Source organism: Mobula birostris, chromosome 5 (assembly GCF_030028105.1).
Source record: "Mobula birostris isolate sMobBir1 chromosome 5, sMobBir1.hap1, whole genome shotgun sequence".
In the NCBI taxonomy this organism is placed as follows: domain Eukaryota; kingdom Metazoa; phylum Chordata; class Chondrichthyes; order Myliobatiformes; family Myliobatidae; genus Mobula; species Mobula birostris.
Window position 1 is genome coordinate 83620120 of NC_092374.1, and position 18862 is coordinate 83638981.

Below are 18862 nucleotides of genomic sequence, written 5' to 3' on the forward strand. Positions count from 1 at the left end.
GAAACTGCGAGCAGTTTCAAACTCTGAGAGTGCACATCTCGCACAACCTCGCATGGTCCCAGAATACATGATAAAGAAAACTCACCAATGCCTCCAGCATCTTGTGTGTGTTGCTCTACTTTCTGAGGAGGCTGTAGAGAGCGTCCAGATGAGCTGCACCACAGTGGACAGGAAGGCTGTACAACAGTAGACAAAACTGGCCAGTGCACCAGCCTACCAGCCATCAAGGACAGATATACAGGAGAATGGCCAGTAACATCATGAAGGCTTCCACATACCTTGGTCATGGATTGTTCCTCCACTCTCATCGGGGTGGAGGCTATGTGGCACCACACCAGGACCACCAGGTGGTTACTTTCCCCAAGCAGTAAGGCTGATCAACACCTCCACCCACTAATTCCACCACTCCTTTATTTCCTATCAGTCATCTTATGTACAGCCTAGCATCACTCTATGGACATACAATTCCACTGTGGAAAGAAGTTATATATTTATATTTATTGTATTTATTAAATCCTTTGGGATTTTTGTTGTGCTGCATCAGATCAGGAGTAACAATTATTTCATTCACCTTTATACTTGTGTGCTAGAGATGACACTAAACGTTGTTGAATCTTCCCCCACCCCACCAGATCTCCAAGATGGAACTGAAGCTGCAGAGTCTGCAGGCGGAGAAGCACCAGCTCTTCCTGCAGCTGAAGAAGGTCCTGCACGAGGAGGAAAAGCGACGGGCCAAGATGAAGGAACAGAGGTACAAAGCTTGCTTCAGCTGTTTTCTTTCTCTCTCGACGCCTAAAAAATATAGGGCGGGAGAACTTACCAGCTGCTGTTAAATATTTGCCAGGTGCAAGCGCTGACCCACCACAAGTGTGATTCCTCCCTTGCAGCTTGATGAAGTTTGAATTGAGATGTGACAGGTTCTAAACTGGAAATCCCACTGCATCAAGTAAAATCTTACATGATCAATAATTTCCCAATCCACCACATTGTAATTGTGCTGAGTGTTGTGATTGTGATTGGGCACCGGAAGACACTGAAGCTGGTGATTTAGAAGGCTTTATTCACCACACGAGCAGGCATCATACTCTTAGGAGAGGCTCCCTGCTGCAATATTACATGACATTTTTATATGCTAAAGATCAAAGTTAACAGCAGGACTGTTCTATACTTACAATGTATCTACAAGACTTCCTTTGAATTACATATAGTTTTCAAACACCTCCATCTTCACACCCACACACCAGATGCCCAAAATGAGTGTTAATCCCCATTGACTCCTGGATTCATTCATGCATATGCAGACATCTTAGGTCAATGGGGTGTTTCATGGTTTGCAATCAACCCTAATCTGCAGCTCCAAGAACATCATTGTTCTGAGCTGCATTTTAAACTCAATCTACAATCCAGGTTGAGGTTTGAAGACTGGTTGCTGTTGAAATTAATATTTGTGATGTACCATAATTCCAGAATACATCCTAACACTGATGTAGCTCTAACTGCTACGCGACATACCACCACAGCGGCTAGCTGTAAGATTGCGGTTCAGATCCCCAGTGCAGTTTGTACATTCTACCTGTTACCATGTGGGTTTCCTGCCACAGTCCAAAGACGTATGGTTAGGGTTAGTGAGTTGTGGGCATGCTATGTTGGCACTGGAAGCATGGCGATATTTAACCAGCACAATCTTTACTAATTTGTTTTGACAAAAATGTTGCATTTCACTGTACGTTTCAATGTACATATGACAAATAACACCAATCTATTTATCTTTCATGACCTTTACATTTCATATGTCCACCTGCTTTGCACACCTCTCCCCTACTGTTGTGATAGTTAATGGGTTAGTCACTCACATGTGGGAGGGGTTCACACATAGTTGAACAGCCTGCTTCTGGCGTCCTCATGGTCTCCCATCAACGGGCTCCTTAATCCATATGCAGCTTTCACCCGTTCATACCTGAACCTTCTGTACCTTGAAAAGAGGCATGCTTCTGCACCTGTGCTCTCTGGTCCTAGACTCTCCTATCATTGGAAACATCCACTCTCTTTTGGCCTTCGATATTCAGTTGCCCTCAATGAGATCACTCCGTCCCCTTCCCCCTATTCTTCTAAACTCCAGTGAATATAAGATCAGAGCCATCAAATGCTATCTTTAGCCAGAGGATGGTGAATCTGTGGAATTTGTTGCCAAGTCATTGGGTATATTTAAAGTGGAGGTTCATAGGTTCTTGATTAGTCGGGATTATGGAGAAGCTAGGTGAATGGGGTTGAGAGAGAAAATAAACCAGCCACGATGTAATGGCAGTGCAGATTCGTTGGGCCGAATGTCCTAATTATGCTCCTATGTCTTATGGAAGGTTGCCTTGCCAGCCCTTTGCTCCATTCAAATGCATCTCTGTGACGGTAACAATTTCATATTCCCAGGTGATATGAAGAAGCTCTCAAGTTCATCGGTCTTGCTGATTAAAATAGATGTGATACAGTCTTACATTCCTCCATGTGCCTTATCAGATAGATATGTGTCTGCTGTATCAACTAAACAGGCAGTCTTCCTTTTCAATAGGACTGTACTTCCACCTGCCTCCCCCATTAGTAACTCTACTCCCTTGAGCTATTCCCTGCAAAATTAGCTTAAGGCCTCCCCAACAACTGAGACGAACTCCCTTCAAGGGCGTTAGACCCATTGTCATTCAATGCAACCAGCCTGCATGTGGCACCAAACCCAGAACTCTCACGCTCCTGTGTTAGATTTAATTATTAAATTATTTTGGTTGTCAGGGTGGAGAAATGACTCTACCAAAGGAGGTGTAAGGTGCTGCTTCCCTCCGCTAGCCTGCAGGTCACTCTTGGACAAGGTGTAGCACCTGCTTAGCCCTCCTCTCCCCCCCCCCGGATCATGGTCACATGAAGCCATGGGAGCAGGTGGTGAATGGTCATAATGGTCATGTTAGAAGCTGGTGCATATCACAAGTCCTGGTTATGTGACCATTGACAAACTGAGGAGTATTGATAATGACTGGGGTCACCATCTTGTAAAGACACTGCCCAGCAGGCAGCAATGGCAAACCATTTAAGTCAAAAAATTTGCCAAGAATAATCATGGTCGTGGAAAGACCATGATCGCCTACATCATATGACATGGTGCATAACGAACAAGCTAATTATTTTATTCAGAGATACTGCATGGAGCAGGTCATTCTGACCCACCAAGCTTGCTTCACCCAATTACACCTTTGTGACCAATTAAACCTACTAACCTGTAGGCGAGTCATTGGGTATATTTAAAGTGGAGGTTGATCATCATCGTCATCATCAGGTGCCATGCCCAGTCTGAGCTTTGACTGCCATGGCCCACACACTCCTGTTTCGGGTCAAGTGGATCAATTCATTGGTATTCATTTCCAGTTCTCTGGCTGCTGTCTCCATCATCATTTGTCTTTGTCTTCCTCTTGCTTTCCTCTCTTCGGTCTTTCCCATAAATACCGTGCATTCTAACTCCTCTTTCCTAATCACATGTCCAATGACGTTATGTTGCCTTTTTATGATCTCATACATTATTCTCTTTTTGTGTTTGCTCTGTTCATGACATCCTCGTTACATATTCGTTTTGTCCATGATATTCTTTGCATCCTCCTCAAAAACCACATCTCTGCTGCTACAATTTGTTTCCTCATGTTACTAGATATTGTCCAACATTCTGAGCCATATAACGTAACTGGATAAATGTAACATTTCAGTACTCTGAGGTGGGTTGTCATGCCTAGTTTAGTGTTGGTCAGTATACTCTTTATTCTCGTAAAGGTGTCTTTTGCCATCCCTGTTCTTCTTTTGATGTCTATATCGCACCTGACATCTGATGTCACCCAGCTTCCTAAGTAGCAAAAGTTCTGAACTTGTTTTATGTCTTCCCCGTTTATTCTCAGCCTGCAGATAGGATCCTCCTCCTTTTTGGATATCACCATACATTCTGTTAGACAAGGGTATGTTTTCTCCCCTGATTTATTTAATGTGTACAGTGAAACAATATTACAAAAAATAAGACATCTTGGGAATCAAAGTTGGTGGGGAAAACATCAGTAATTTCAGATATGCAGATGACACTGTGTTAATTGCAAGTACGGAGGAAGAACTACAAAACTTAATTGATATAATTGTTGAAGAAAGTGCAAAAATGTAGGTTCTTGATTAGTCAGGGTGCGAAAGGTAACGGAGAGGAAGGAAGGAAATGGGGTTGAGAGGGATAATAAATCAGCCATGATAGAATGACAGAGCAGAATCAATGGGCCGAATGGCCTGATTATACTCCTGTGTCTTACGGTCTTTGAAATGTGGTGGGGGGGGGAGACCATAGCACCCAGAGGAAACTCATAGTCGTGGGGAGGATGTGGAAACTCCTTCCAGACAGCACTGGGAATCAACCCCAAGTAATAGAGTTATGCTAACCACTGTGGTGCTGTGTCACCTCCAAATGAGGTGGAGAACTCAGTGGCATTTTTCTGTGGGGAACTCAACTGCCCTTCTGTGAGAGAGAGCAGTTGCATTTCTGTGGGCAAATGGCATCCTGGTGATTACCGCCTGGCTCAGATTCGTGAAGATCTCTGAGATCCAAAGGCAAATGTGGGAGAGTCACGGACCCATCTCAAGCCAGTGAGCCATCACTTTAATTACTCTTCTCTCTTGTACCTTGCGTTCCCAGTGACTTGAGCACCCTGACACAGGCAGCATACCCACAGGCTCTGGCGATCCATTCTGGCCCACATCTGATCAATGTACAAGGTAAGAGTACATTCGCCTGCTTGCCATTATCCCCCTTCCAGTGTAGCGGTGTGTGCATGTTCCTGACATCACCTCTGAATTTGCAATCTGTAATTACTTGCAGTCCCCCGCCAACCCCCTCCCCACCCCAAATCAGGGTTACGTGAAGCCATGGGAACAGGTTGTGGATGGTCGCATGAGCAGCCAGTGCATATCACAAACCCTGGATCTGCGCCAACTGATGCCAGGCATTATTGGTAATGGCTGGCATCACCTGTCTTGTAAAGACACTTCCCCAAAAAAGGCAATGGCGAACCACTTCTGTGGAAGAATTTGCCAAGAACAATCACGGTCATGTGTAAGGCTGAATCTGGTTCACGGGTCTGGCAAGTGAGACAGAAAACTCGGACTGCAAATAAATATATTAATCATTTGTTTACAAGCAGTAAAAGTTCATCCAAACATCCATATCCCCTAAGTTAAAGATACAACAAAACTGAATATTCAACAAACATACTTAGTTAAAAGCACTTGCAGAGCATACCTTCCTGATGGTCGTGTGCACTGCTTCCACTAAACAAAAGTGAGAGCAAACCTCTTCCACATGCGACTTGAAATTTGACACCACACAGCTAGCCAATGGGAAAAACGGACAGTCTCTAAACTAACCAATCACGACAAATCGACCTTCAACAATCAGAATAAGCCACACCCCCACATGACATCATGGCAAGACCATGACTGCCCACGTCATACGACACAGCACATAATGATGATGACAAATTGCTTGCTAATGTCCATTGTTGTTTGGAAAGCCCCTTTTTGCTGGTCTCCCTTGCTCCTTACTGCCTTTGAATCAGAATCAATTTTATTATCACCAGCCTATGTTATGAAATTTGTTGTTTGACAACAGCAGTGCAACACAATGCTTAATAACAGAAAAAAACTATCACAAATACTGTATATAGTGGGGAAAAAAGGTATATACAGTAGAGAGGAACAAGGTAGTGAGGTCGTCCTCATGGGTTCAATGTCCATTCAGAAATTGGATGGCAGAGGAAGAAACTGTTCCTGAATCGCTGAGTGGTGCCTTCAGGCTCCTGTACCTCCTTCCTGGTGGTAGCAATGAGAATAACGCATGACCTGGGCGATGGGGGTTTTTAATGATGGATGTCACCTTTTTCAGGCATGGCTCCTTAAAGATGTCCTGGATACCACAATGGCTAATGCCCATGAGGATGACTTAAGTTTGCTGCTCTTTGCAGCTTCTTTCGATTCTGTGCAGTAGCCCCACCCCCCCATTCCAGACGGCGATGCAGCTGGTTAGAATGTTTTCCACAGTACATCTGTAGGAATTTGCAAGTGTCTTTTGTGACATACCAAATTTCTTCAGATGAGAGGGAGATGGCAGGAGGGCAGGATGAGGAGCTGAGAAGGGAATCATGTGAGAGGGATGGAGGTCATATGGCTGAAGAGGAGAGAATCTTAAAGGAGAGGGCAATAGACCATGAAGTATGGGGAAGAAGGTGAGGAAGCTGAATGTATCAGCAGTTCGTGAGGGTGGTGAAGGACAAAGAGGAGGGGTAACGATGCCAGAGAAATAAGGGAGAATGGGGTGGAGGAGGAAGAAGGGAAAAGTGTTGATCTTGATTTCCAACATCTGCAGTCTCTCTCTAGTGTGTCTGGTTGGGTATTTATTGATAATTTTACAGTTTGGTTACTACTGCTATGTGTAAAGTGTCCAGGGAGGGATAGCACCTTTGGTGTAGGGGTTTGTCATGTCCATTCTGGAGCAGCTCGTTCACCTTTGAGCCTCACCTGACGCTCAGCTCTCACCTGTTCACTTGCGACAGCGACCACACCAGTACACTGCTTTGACAGGTGGACTAAACCAGGTGTGTGTAGCCGATGGGCCGCCTACCATGGGTGAGACAGGGACATGTCTGTCCCAGTAAGCAAAGTCAGCTCCGGTAGGCTGGGTGGATAAGATCCACAGTGAGGTCCAACGGCCGGGAAGGCGGTTTCTGCAACACTCCATTGAGAGCGAAGGGCATGTCGAGGCACAGAGACGTCACAGTCATCCACTGTAACCTGTTGTGACTAACTTTCTTGCAGGCATTCACTGTGAATACATGGACCACAATAGAATCGATGAAAGACCAGACTAAACAGATGTACAAGCAACCGATGTACAAAAGACAATAGAGCAAACACAAAGAGAAAGAAATAATAATAAATATCAAGAACCTGGGTAGAAGTGGCCTTGAAAGTGAGTCTGTGGGTTGTGGGAACAGTTCAGTGATGGGACGACTGAGGCATCCCCTCTGGTTCAAGATCCTGATGGTTGAGGGGTAATAACTGTCCACAAAAGTTCATCCTCTACATCCTCCCCCATCTTCTCAGAACACCCTCTGTCCTAACCCTCCATCCCAGTTGCCACAAGCAGCCGGTGTTTCACCTCACCTGTTCTCCTTTCCTTTCAGAAGGCCACGGGAGACCGGTTGGACTGCTGGGAGATCGTCCAAAGTCACAGATGTTCACCTCCGGGGCCATTGCGCAGGTGGGTTCTCTGGGCTCAGAGCCGTGGGGCGGGTGGAGGGTGCACGGTTGGGTGCTGCAAGCTTGCAGCTCCGTCCTATCCTGCTTTCAACCTTGTCTTCAGTTTCCCCGCCCCACCCTCCCCCAAAGTAGCTGCAGCCTGTCCTCCCTCGTAGAGCATCAGAGCACAGTACAGGCCCTTTGTTGTGCTGACCCTTGTACCTACTCTAAGATCAATCTTACCCTTCTCTCCTACATATCTCTCTATTTTCCTATCACCCTTGTGCATATCTAAGAGTCTCTTAAAAGCCTCTAATGTATCGGTCCACCACCTCCCCTGATAACATGTTTCACACACCCACTACACTCTGTGTGGAGGGAGGGAAGCTACCTATGACATCCCCTATACTTCCCTCCAATCACCTTAAATTTATGCCCCCTCATATTAGCAATTTCCAGTCAATCTATGCCTCCTATCAGCTTGTACACCTCTTTCAAGTCACCTTTCAACCTTCTACACTCCAAGAAAAAAAATCACTATTTCACTCAGCCTATCCTCATAAGACATGCTCTTCAATCTATGCAGCATCCAAGTGTGGTCTAACCAGGGTCTTACAAAGCTACAACATTACCTTGCGGCTCTTAGACTCAATCCTCTGACTTATCTATCCTAATGTCTTTTAAAAGTTCCAGCACATCCTCTTTCTTAAAGTTGACATGTTCTAGCAGATCAGCATGTTTTATGCTGCCCTCGTGGACATCAAGCAGATAAATATAGAGCAGTACAGGCCCTTCATTGTGCTGACCTTTAACAAACTCCAAGATCAATTTAACCCTCCCCTTCTACATAGCCTCCATTTTTCATTCATCCACGTGTTACGTTTGGTGGCGGAGTAGAGATACATCTCTACCGGAGGAGGTGCTCCTTCCCTCCGCTAGCTTGCAGGTCACCTTGGGCAAGGTGTAGCGCCTGCTTAGCAACCCCCCCCGCCCCCGATCAGGGTTGGTGAAGTAATGGGAGTAGATGGTGGATGGTTGTATGAGCAGCTGGTGCATATCACAAGTCCTGGTTATGCGAACACTGACACCAGGCAGATAGTCTCTGAACAGTATTGATAATGGCTGGGGTCTTTGTCATCGCCTTCCTCCGGGCAGTATCTTCAAGATGGGTGAGGGCATTCCACTGCGTGTGGAGTGCATCGACTTCCGAATGGCAGAGGTGCTACATAAATGTGGTGATCCGGCACCTGTGTTTCCATTGGTTGTACAGCAAACAGAGAATGTTCCAGAAAGAGATGTGCAAAAAATGCTGGAGACAGATTTTAAAAGTCTCCATCCCACTCTTGTATTGGTTTGCCTACTCTCTGCCTCTCTCTCTCTCCCCCTTCCCCATCTACCTCTCCTTCCTTCTGCCCCATTCTGCTTCTCATTGCCCTTCCCTCTGTCTGTCTGTCTGTCTCTCCTCTTGCCCGTTCTCCCCCCCCCCCCACCCCATCTCACACTCGTGTTTGTCTCTCCAGAATCGTGCATTCACGGCACAGGCTGGGTTCACAACAGCACAGAGTGACCATCCTCAGTATCAGACTGGCCAAGCAGGACATAGCAGTTACCCTGTTAACCAGACACAGCATGGACCGCCTTATGGACCAGGACAAGCTGTGACTTATACCAGCAGCCAACAGCTTCGAGGTGAGACAACTGTGAAGCACACACAGTCCGTTATACATTGGTGTCTTGTACACTGTAACTTATAGTGTTTATGTCAGAGAGCACTCGGTAAACGCACTCCTCGCGCACATTTACAGGCACGTGCAAACGTAGCCTTGTCATTCTGCCGCCGTCGTGCTGAGTGTGTGCACTTCAAGGTCTTCCCCGGTATTTCCTCAGAATCGGTCCTAAACCAAGCTGATGCACTGGGGTTGCCTTTATGCTGCCTTTCCTGCCACACACTTTAGAAATGCGGCTGTGTAGATTTGTGTATGTTGTTTGTATACTGTATTTAATGTAGATACTTGTTTATTTTGTAAAATGTTTGTTACTACATTGTGAGGTGCAGCATGTTATGATTCATTTGTAGTCTTTAGTTAACTTTGGTAATTAAAGATGGTGTGCCCTGGTGCCTAATAAAACGGGGCTCTTTGCCTTCAGTGGGAGGAGAAAGATGGGGACTGCCAGGAGTTCACACTGGACAAAAATTAGTACGGAGCAATTGTAGTGTTTCTTGTAGTTTTAGCAGTTTTAACACAGAACATAGACGAGTACAGTATAGGAACAGGCCATTCGGCCCACAATGTTATGCCGATCCAGCTAAAAGGCAAATCAGAAACACCCAAACACTAATCCCTCCTACCTACACCACGTCCTTATCCCTCCATTTTCCTCACATCCATGTGTCTATCCAAACGTCTCTTAACAGTCCCTAATGTATTTGCCTCTACCACCATACCAGGCAGTGCATTCCAGGCATCCACCACTCTCTGAGTAAAAAACTTACCCCTTACATCCCCTTTGAGCCTGCCCCCTCTCACCTTCAATGCATGCCCTCTGGTATTAAACATTTCTACGCTGGAAAAATATACTCCCTGTCTGCTCTATCTATGTCTCTCATAATCTTATAAACTTCCATCAGACGCCCCCCCCCCCCCCCCCCAACCTCTGGCACTCCAGAAAAAACATCCCAAGTTTATCCAGCCTCTCTTGATAGTATGCCCTCTAAACCAGGTGGCATCTTCCCCTCTCCAATCAGATTTCTGAATAGACGTTGAACCCATGAATACTACCTCACTACTTTATTTCTTATTTTTTGCACCAGTAATTTAATTTAGCTATTTTATATATGTATAAAATATATATATTTTATATATGTATATATAAAATTACTGTAATTAATGTTTTTCTGTTATGTATTGCAATGTACTGCTGCAAAGTCAAAAAAATTTCACAACATATGCCAGCGATAAATAGTCCATGCCAACCGAGAGCTAGTCCCCAATTGCAAGCACCTGGTATATATCCCGCTCAACCTTTCCTTTCCAACATTGTAACTCTATCCACCTGTACCAATTCTTCTGGCAGATTGTTCCGTGTACTGAACACAGAGAGACACAACCCTCAAGTCCCCTTTAAATCTCCCTCTTACCTTAAAAACCTATACTCCTTGTTTTAGTTCCCTTACTCTGGGGGACAAAGATAATGACCACCTACCCTCTCCATCCTAAATAAGGTCAGCCTCCTCCTTTCCAGGGAAAACAGCCCCAGCCTATCTAGGCACAAGGAAGATTATAGATAGCAAAATCCTTCAATTTCGAGTTTAATTATCATTCAACTATACATGGAATAACCATGAATGCAGCCCAAATGAAACAGTGTTACTCCGGGGCCAAGGTGCAACACATGGTACCAATGATCATACACAGCACATAGCGCATATAAGATACCAGCAACCACATATCAGATATCAGTAAGATGCAGTCACACAAAAAATATATGGTCCAAGACCCTGAGTCTTATGAATATTGCAGCAGTCTGCAATCGAACACAATATGGCTTATGGCTTGTCTTCTGCCGAGTGAACACTTGGGGGGGGGGGGGGGAGCAGCACTAACTCCATGCCACACCACCTCTGTTGGAGCCTGTCTCCTGGGCAGCTATAGACAGGCGGCACCATGGCTTGAGGCCTAGTCCTTGCTATTACCGAGGCCTCGCAACTCCCCTGCCGTCCGCCAATATATCAATGAATTGGACTTGCAGCATTTCACATTAACGGTGTCAAACGGGTTCTTGCGATTAGAAAAAGAGCGATCACTTGCACACCTCCTTGGCGCACCAACACCTCTCTGGCGCTGGTAGCAGCACGATCCGAACCAAGTCCAGCTCCTTCAGTTTCAGTGTGTTACCTTCTGTGTTTACCTTGGCAACGCACACAAAATGCTGAAGGAACTCATCAGGTCAGGCAGCATCTATGGAGGGAAATAAACAGTTGAAGTTTCTGATTGAGATGTCAATTGTTTATTCCCCTCTATAAATACAACCTGATCTGCTGAGTTCCTCCAGCATTTTGTATGTGGGTGTCCCCCAGACTATCCAGTTTCTCCTCAGCCCACCAGTCCCAATAATGTCCTCAGTGAGAGTTCAAAGTAAATTTATTGTCTAAGTACATTTATGTCACCATCTATAACCTTTAGATTCATTTTCTTGTGGGCATACTCAATAAATCTATAGAGTAATAACCATAACAGTATCAATGAAAGACCGCCCAACTTGAGCTTTCAACCAGAGTGCAGAAGACAAAAAGAAAGAAATAATAAGTAAATAAGCAATAAGTATTGAGAACATGAGTTCTTGAAAGTGAGTGCATTGGTTGTGGGAACATTTGAATGATGGGGCAAGTGAAGTTGAAGAAGGGGAAGGTTCACAGGAGGTAGATAAGGCAAGTTATTTTAGAGAGAGAATGGTGGGTGCCTGGTATGATGGTAGAGGCAGATACAAGAGGTACATTAGACAGGTCATAGGCACGTGAATCTGTAGTGTAAGGACATTGCGTAGGCAGAAAGAATTAGTTTCTTCAGGCATTAATTAGGTTGGATCTTTGCTGTGGGCTGAAGAGTTTGTTCCTGTGCTCTATTGTTCTATGTTTGAGGTCCCCGTTGGTTGCGGTCAACCATGGACATTGTCTCCTAGCTGTCTAGATATGCAAGCCAGTGCAATATGATATGGAGGGCAAGCTGTTACCCATGTAGCAGGCTCCCCCTCTCCACGCCGCTGATGAACCCAAAGGAAGAGCAGAGACCAACAGTGTTTGGCATCGGTGGTGTCGCAGGAGTTACCAGTCAGCAATGAACTGAACAAAGCACTGCCTTAGGTCTGGATTTTTCTTTGAGGTTTACTCCCGAAGCTTTCCTCATTTAGTAGGAGTGAATGTTGGAGATCAGAGTTGGTCTCTGGAGAGTTATCACCCCTGTGTATTTGGAGCCCCTGACTGATAGTGCAGCAGTCCCCAACCACCGGGCTGCAGACCGGTAGCGGGCCGCAAAGCATGTGCTACCGGGCCGCGAGGAAACGATATGATTTGGCGATAGGAGTCAGCTGGACCTTTCCTCATTCCCGGTCACTGCCACTGTTGAGACGTTACGCATGCGGGGTCATTACCCGCACGTCATCCATGTTAGCGCGGGAAGGAGATCAACTCCTCGAGCTTGCAAATGACGGCAAGCTGAAAAGTATGTTTGACATAACATCTCTGTCGGCATTCTGGATCAAAGTAAAGGCTAAGTGTCCTGAGGTAGCCACGAAAGCACTGAAAACGTTGCTTCCATTTCCAACATTTTTCTGCGAAGCCGAGTTTTCTGCAATGAATGTAACGAAAACTAAATTGCGGAATAGACTGGACATAAGGAACCCCCTTCGACTATCGCTGTCTCCCATCACCCCTCGATAGGACCGTCTTGTTGCAGGGAAACTAGCCCAGGGCTCCCACTGATTCAGCGATATTGGTGTGTTGCACTGATTTTATATGTTCATACGGGGAAAATATGTGCTGTGTGTTTAATATCCAAACGTTACTTAAAATGTTATGATGCTATTGACTTACTTATATAACCATATAACAACTACAGCATGGAAACATAGACATCTCTGCCCTTCTAGTCCGTGGCGAACGCTACTCTCACCTCGTCCCACCGACCTGAACTCAGCCCATAACCTTCCATTACTTTCCTGTCCATATACCTATCCAATTTTTCTTTAAATGATAATATCGAACCTGCCTCTACCACTTCTACTGGAAGCTCATTCAACACTTACTTCAAGCTCCCCTGATAATTGACTTATCACTATATTCATGCGAGGAAAATATGCGCTGTGTGTTTAATACTAAATTCGTTAGATAAACCCTTTTAGAAACGAAATTGAGTGTATTAGCCATTTATCACCTATATTCCAGTCGTGATTTACATCGCCCCCCCCCCCCCCCGAACAGATTCGTCAAAAAGTATTTGCAGGGGGGAAAAAAAATATCGGCAGGTCACGACGCACATGTGCACTGGTGCCCGCGCAAGGCTTCATGGTCATTGTAGTCTTTTTCGGGGTAAACACAACGTATTTGACTGCTACTGTTGTCTGTTGGCAACCCCCCCCCCCCGGGTCGGCCAGTCCGCAAGAATATTGTCAATATTAAACCGGTCTGCAGTGCAAAAAAGGTTGGGGACCCCTGTGATAGTGTTCCTCATCAATTGAACTAGTGGTTTTCCATCCCATTGGCTCAAGGTCACTTGACCGACCTAGGTCACTTTCTTACTGGTTCTTGTACAGGGCTACAACCAATGTTGTTTCATGGTTCTGCCCAGCCCAGCCTTGAGTATTTGTGTCTTTCAACTCTGACTGGTCTAAACCAGTTAAATGAGGCAACCCAGACTGAGTCTAACGAGTTTACAGATTGCTTCTTTGGTAGGTCTGGCATTTTACATAATAAGCAGCTACTCATCTGAGAAGGGTCTCAGGTTTAGTGGGTCATTACCTGAAGATCCTTGTGGCCACATTCAATTGATCTAATTATACTATCCAAGAGCAAGAATCCGTTCAGAGTCCACAAAATGGGGGAGAAAGAGACCACTGGTTTGTCTGCTTCCCCTGTCCTCGATTCATCAAATCCACTAATTGTATACTGTAGTTTCTTCTGGCCAGCAGGGTCCTCAGGTTCCTCCCCAGTGGTAACAATGAGAAGGGAGCGTGTCCCGAGAGGTGAGGGTCCTGAGTGATCAATCGACTATTTACCAGCAGCAAAAAAAAACAAAGAAAACTATGAAATACCTTATAACGCTTCGCTAATAAAGATCAATGCTAGCAATGGAGAGGCAAGCTTAGGTGGAGACGAAGGCGGGGCATGATCGAGGAAAATAAAGCCAGAGTCGTGATGTCCCTGAGAGTGAGCAACGACCCACTGCTTGGACAATTTAAGTGTCGGGCCAGATTGAGAAGATCAGGGTGTTGGGACGGGAGGCAAGGCGATGGCTAATTCTGCTCGGTTCTTCTCATTGCTTCGCAATGTTTACTCAGCCCTGCACTGAACTGGGGCTGTGCCCTGCTCCGGCTGCGGTGATGCCTGGCTTTGTGTCTTTTGTAAAACACCAGTCCTGAATGCTATTTGCTTCCTTTTGTTGTTTGCACAATTTGTTTTTTCTCTCTTTCTGTAAGTTGGGTGTTTGTCAGTCTTTTTTAATGGATTCTTTGTTTCGTGGCTGCCTCTGAGGAGGTGAATCTCGAGGTTGTATTAACGTATACTTTGATAATAAATGTACTTTGAACTTTGAGTTCGGCTATGTTTCATATACTGGCAAGAAAGTAATTCTGATCCTTGAGGCTCTGCCTTTTGAAGATGTCGTTGGTGGTGGTGAGGGATGTGCCCGTGATGGAGCGAGCTGAGTCTGCAGCTCTTTGGAGCCTCTTTACCCGGTGCTGATGCAACCAGTCAGAGTGCTCCCCACCGTACATCTGTAGACACTTGCAGGGGTCTTTGGTGACACACCGGACGCGACAAGCATGACTTTAACCGATTAACCTCTCGTTGCCCTCCCACTGAGGGGTTGCGGGAAGGGAAGTGTCCATTCTCCTCCCTCTGAGTCTGCTCAGCGTTCCCATACTGCCGGGCTCCACCCAGCTCCAGGTTTGCGCTTTCGGAGGGATGGGGTGGCGGTAAAGGAGGAAGCAGATTTGGAAAAACGATTTCCCACCCGGCAGCCAGCAAATCTTTCCCACGGGTCACACTCGTGCTCGTATCTGTGTCCGGAAGCTCGGTGTCGCAGGCTGTGACGTGTCCTTTGGCGTTCGGTGTTACCCGATCACCCTCCACACTCAAAGCACTGCGCTGATGCGGCTTGATTCTGACTGTAGCCCTTGTTCTTTCACCAGGGCCCTCTGCTTTCCAAGCCATGTCAGCCTATCTCCCACATCAGCAGGCTGCCTACGCAGTCCATGGGCACTTCACCCCTCAGCAAGGTAAGGTCTTGTCCGTGAAGAAAGTAGGAGCTAGAGTCTGAAAATGAAATTGGGAAATCCTGGAGAAACTCAGCCAGTCAGACCATAAGATATAGGAGCAGAATTAAGCCATATGACCCATAGAGTCCCCTCAGCCCCAATCTCCTGCCTTCCCTCCGTATCCTTTCATGCCCTGACTAATTAAGAATCTATCAAATTCTGCCTCGACTTGGCCTCCACAGCCGCCTGTGACAAAAAATTCCACAGATTCACCACTCCCTGGCTAAAGAAATTCCTCCTCATCTCCGTTCAAAAAGGACGTCCCTCTATTCTGAGGCTGGGTCCTCTGGTCTTAGACTCTCCCACCATAGGAAACATCCTCTTCACACCTAATCTATCGAGGCCTTTCAGCATTTTCATAGGTTTCAATGGGAACCCCCTCATTCTTCTGAGTAGAGGCCCAGAGACATCAATCCCAGAATCATTTGCGTGAACGTCATTTGAACTCTCTGCAATGTCAGTACGTCCTTTCTTAGATAAGGGACCCAGAACTGCTCACACAGCTCCGAGTGAGGCCTCCCCAGTGCTTCGTAAGGCCTCAATATTAGGCAGGCAATCTCGAGTCATTCAGCATGGGTACAGACCCTTTGTCCCAGCTCGTCTAGGCCACCTCTGTTGCCCAGTGATCCCATAGCCCTCTAAGTCTCTCCTCTCCCATGTCCTTATCCACACAAGTCAGGCAGCATCTGTAGAGGGGAATAAACAAGGGGGCAGAAGCCAGAAATCACTTTCTGTTCCCCTTCCTTTCCAGTCCTGACGAAGGGCCTCTGCTGGAAATGGTGACTGTTTATTCCACTCCATCGATGCTGAGGGGTCTGCGTGGGTTTCCTCCGGGTGCTCTGGTTTCCTCCCACAGTTCAAAGATGTACCGGTTGATTGGTTAATTGGTCATTGTTTGCAATGTTCACTGTTCTGTGATCCGGCTGGGGTTAAATCGGGGGTGGCTGGGCGGCATGGCTCCAAGGGCCGGAAGAGCCTGTTCCACGTTGTATCTTAATAAATAAATAGATAAATAAATAGATCAATAAATTAGTTCCTCCTTATCTCTGCACCAAATGGACATCCCTCTACTTTGAGGCTGTGCCCTCTGGCCCTAGACTCCTCCACCAAAGGGAGTCTCCACGACCATTCTGTCTTGGTATTCCAACTCGGTTTTCTGCAGCAGATTCCTGTTTTTCCTCTCTACTGCAGGCTTCATCTCTCCGAGTACATCTATTCCACTACAAAAGCAATTGGAGCACGCAAACCAGCAGTCCGGATTCACGGATTCGGTGAGTATCAGTCAGGCACTCACGAATCAGTTCTGCTCTCAACAGTACTTTCCATTTTGCATAGTCCCACTGCACCAAGCACTAGTGGCACAGCGGGTAGAGCTGCTCCAAGTAGATAAAATATATATTTAATGTCACTCATGGGTTTTTTCCTATTATTATGTATTGCGTTGTACTGCTACTGCAAAGACGACGACATTTCACAAGATATGCTAGTGATATATGTTGGAAAATCAATTGTGATGTGCAGAGGAAATCTCTTCACTGATTGGCTGTGTGGCTCATAGATAGGATTGGGGTTCACATCTGTTTACAGCTTGGTTCATTCTATTGCTCTGCAAAGTAATCTCCTCGATGTGCATTTAGTGCAGATGGGTGAATGATGGTCAGTATGAATACAGTGGGCTGAAGGGCCTGTGTCAGAGCTGTGTGACTCTGGGGGAAGGTACAGGAGTGTGAAAGTCTGGATGACCATACTTGAGAACAACTTCTTCCCCCACTGCTCTCAGACTCCTTAACCAGTCACCTTTCTAACATCCCCTTCCTGGTGAGACTGCTGGTCTTGAACCCACTCCACCTCTCTCTTTTGTTGTAGGCTGGTGCATATGACAAAAACTAACCTCAGTCTGTCTGCTCCTCACAATGTCTTTCAGTCTGGATTAGCCTACGTGCACACACAGAGACCCGCTTCGCCCGGAGGATTCCCACATGGGACCCCACCCCAGCAAGCCCTCCAGGTGAGTGGATGCAGAGAGGAGAGTGGCCTCTGTTCAGGGAATGGTTCACTGGGAGGTGGCAGGACCTAGCAGCTGTTGCACAAGAACAGGGAGGAGGTGTCCCCAAAGTGTAAATCAGCGTTAATTCTGTACCAGTCCCGTGCAGTACAAGGTAAACTATACTGTGTATAGTTGAACCACTGCTGTCCCTGCCCTGGGATTGTGTGAAGGGACTGTGTAGAGGGAGCTTCACTCTGTGTCAAACCCGGTGAGGGATTGGACAGTTTAGAGGGAACTTCGCTCTGTGTCTGACCCTGGGATTATTTGATGGGACAGTATAGCAGAAGCTTCACTCTGTGTCTCACCCTGGGAGTGTGTGATGGAACAGTGAAGAGGGAGTTTCACACTGTGTCTGACCCTGGGAGTGTGTGATGGGACAGTGTAGAGGGAGCTTCACTCTGTGTCTGACCCTGGGAGTGTGTGATGGGACAGTGCAGAGGGAGCTTCACTCTGTGTCTGACCCTGGGAGTGAGTGATGGGACAGTGTAGAGGGAGCTTCACTCTGTGTCTGACCCTGGGAGTGTGTGATGGGACAGTGTAGAGGGAGCTTCACACTGTGTCTGACCCTGGGAGTGTGTGATGGGACAGTGTAGAGGGAGCTTCACTCTGTGTCTGACCCTGGGAGTGAGTGATGGGACAGTGTAGAGGGAGCTTCACTCTGTGTCTGACCCTGGGAGTGTGTGATGGGACAGTGTAGAGGGAGCTTCACTCTGTGTCTGACCCTGGGAGTGTGTGATGGGACAGTGTAGAGGGAGCTTCACTCTGTGTCTGACCCTGGGAGTGTGTGATGGGACAGTGTAGAGGGAGCTTCACTCTGTGTCTGACCCTGGGAGTGTGTGATGGGACAGTGTAGAGGGAGCTTCACTCTGTGTCTGACCCGGGGAGTGTGTGATGGGACAGAGTAGAGGGAGTTTCACTCTGTGTCTGACCCTTTTTTTTTACTACAAAATTCTTTATTACAAATGTCGGTGCTATACAATATTTACAAACCCAGTGACTAACACATTTACTACACTACAAACAGACAATACATGTTAAACCAATATATTGCCATCCTCATCAATGATGGCATTTACACCCCGCGGAGCCCAACGGTCCCGGAACATCTCGACGGTCGCCGTGGACTGTGCGTATTCCTTTTCAATGTTCACCCGGGCTCGAACATACCCCCTAAACATAGCCAGGCAGTCCGCCCGGGGAGAACCTCCTGCCACCCTTTTCCAGGAGCCACGGATGGCAATTTTCGCCAGCCCCAGGAGCAAGTTGACAAGGACATCCTCATCCCTCTGTGCCCCCCTTCTTACTGGATGACCATATATGAATAGGGTGGGACTGAAATGCAACCAGAAGGCGAGAAGCAGCCCACGCAAATACGCGGAAAGGGGCTGCAGCCTCACACACTCCACGTACATATGGTACACGGTCTCCTCCAGCCCGCAGAAGTGACACGTGGCTGGGAGATCCGTGTACAAACTAAAGAACTTATTGCAG

The 18862-nt window shown here is 46.7% G+C and overlaps 1 protein-coding gene across 1 annotated transcript in view; it reads left to right on the plus strand.

The window, feature by feature from the left end:
* Nucleotides 1-18862, plus strand: part of gps2 (G protein pathway suppressor 2) — a 50293-nt gene that overhangs the window by 24227 nt on the left and 7204 nt on the right. The window contains exons 8-10 of the mRNA XM_072258273.1: nt 15199-15285; nt 16516-16595; nt 17249-17332. Of these exons, the coding sequence (XP_072114374.1) occupies nt 15199-15285; nt 16516-16595; nt 17249-17332 (251 nt within the window). The remainder of the gene's footprint in view (nt 1-15198; nt 15286-16515; nt 16596-17248; nt 17333-18862) is intronic.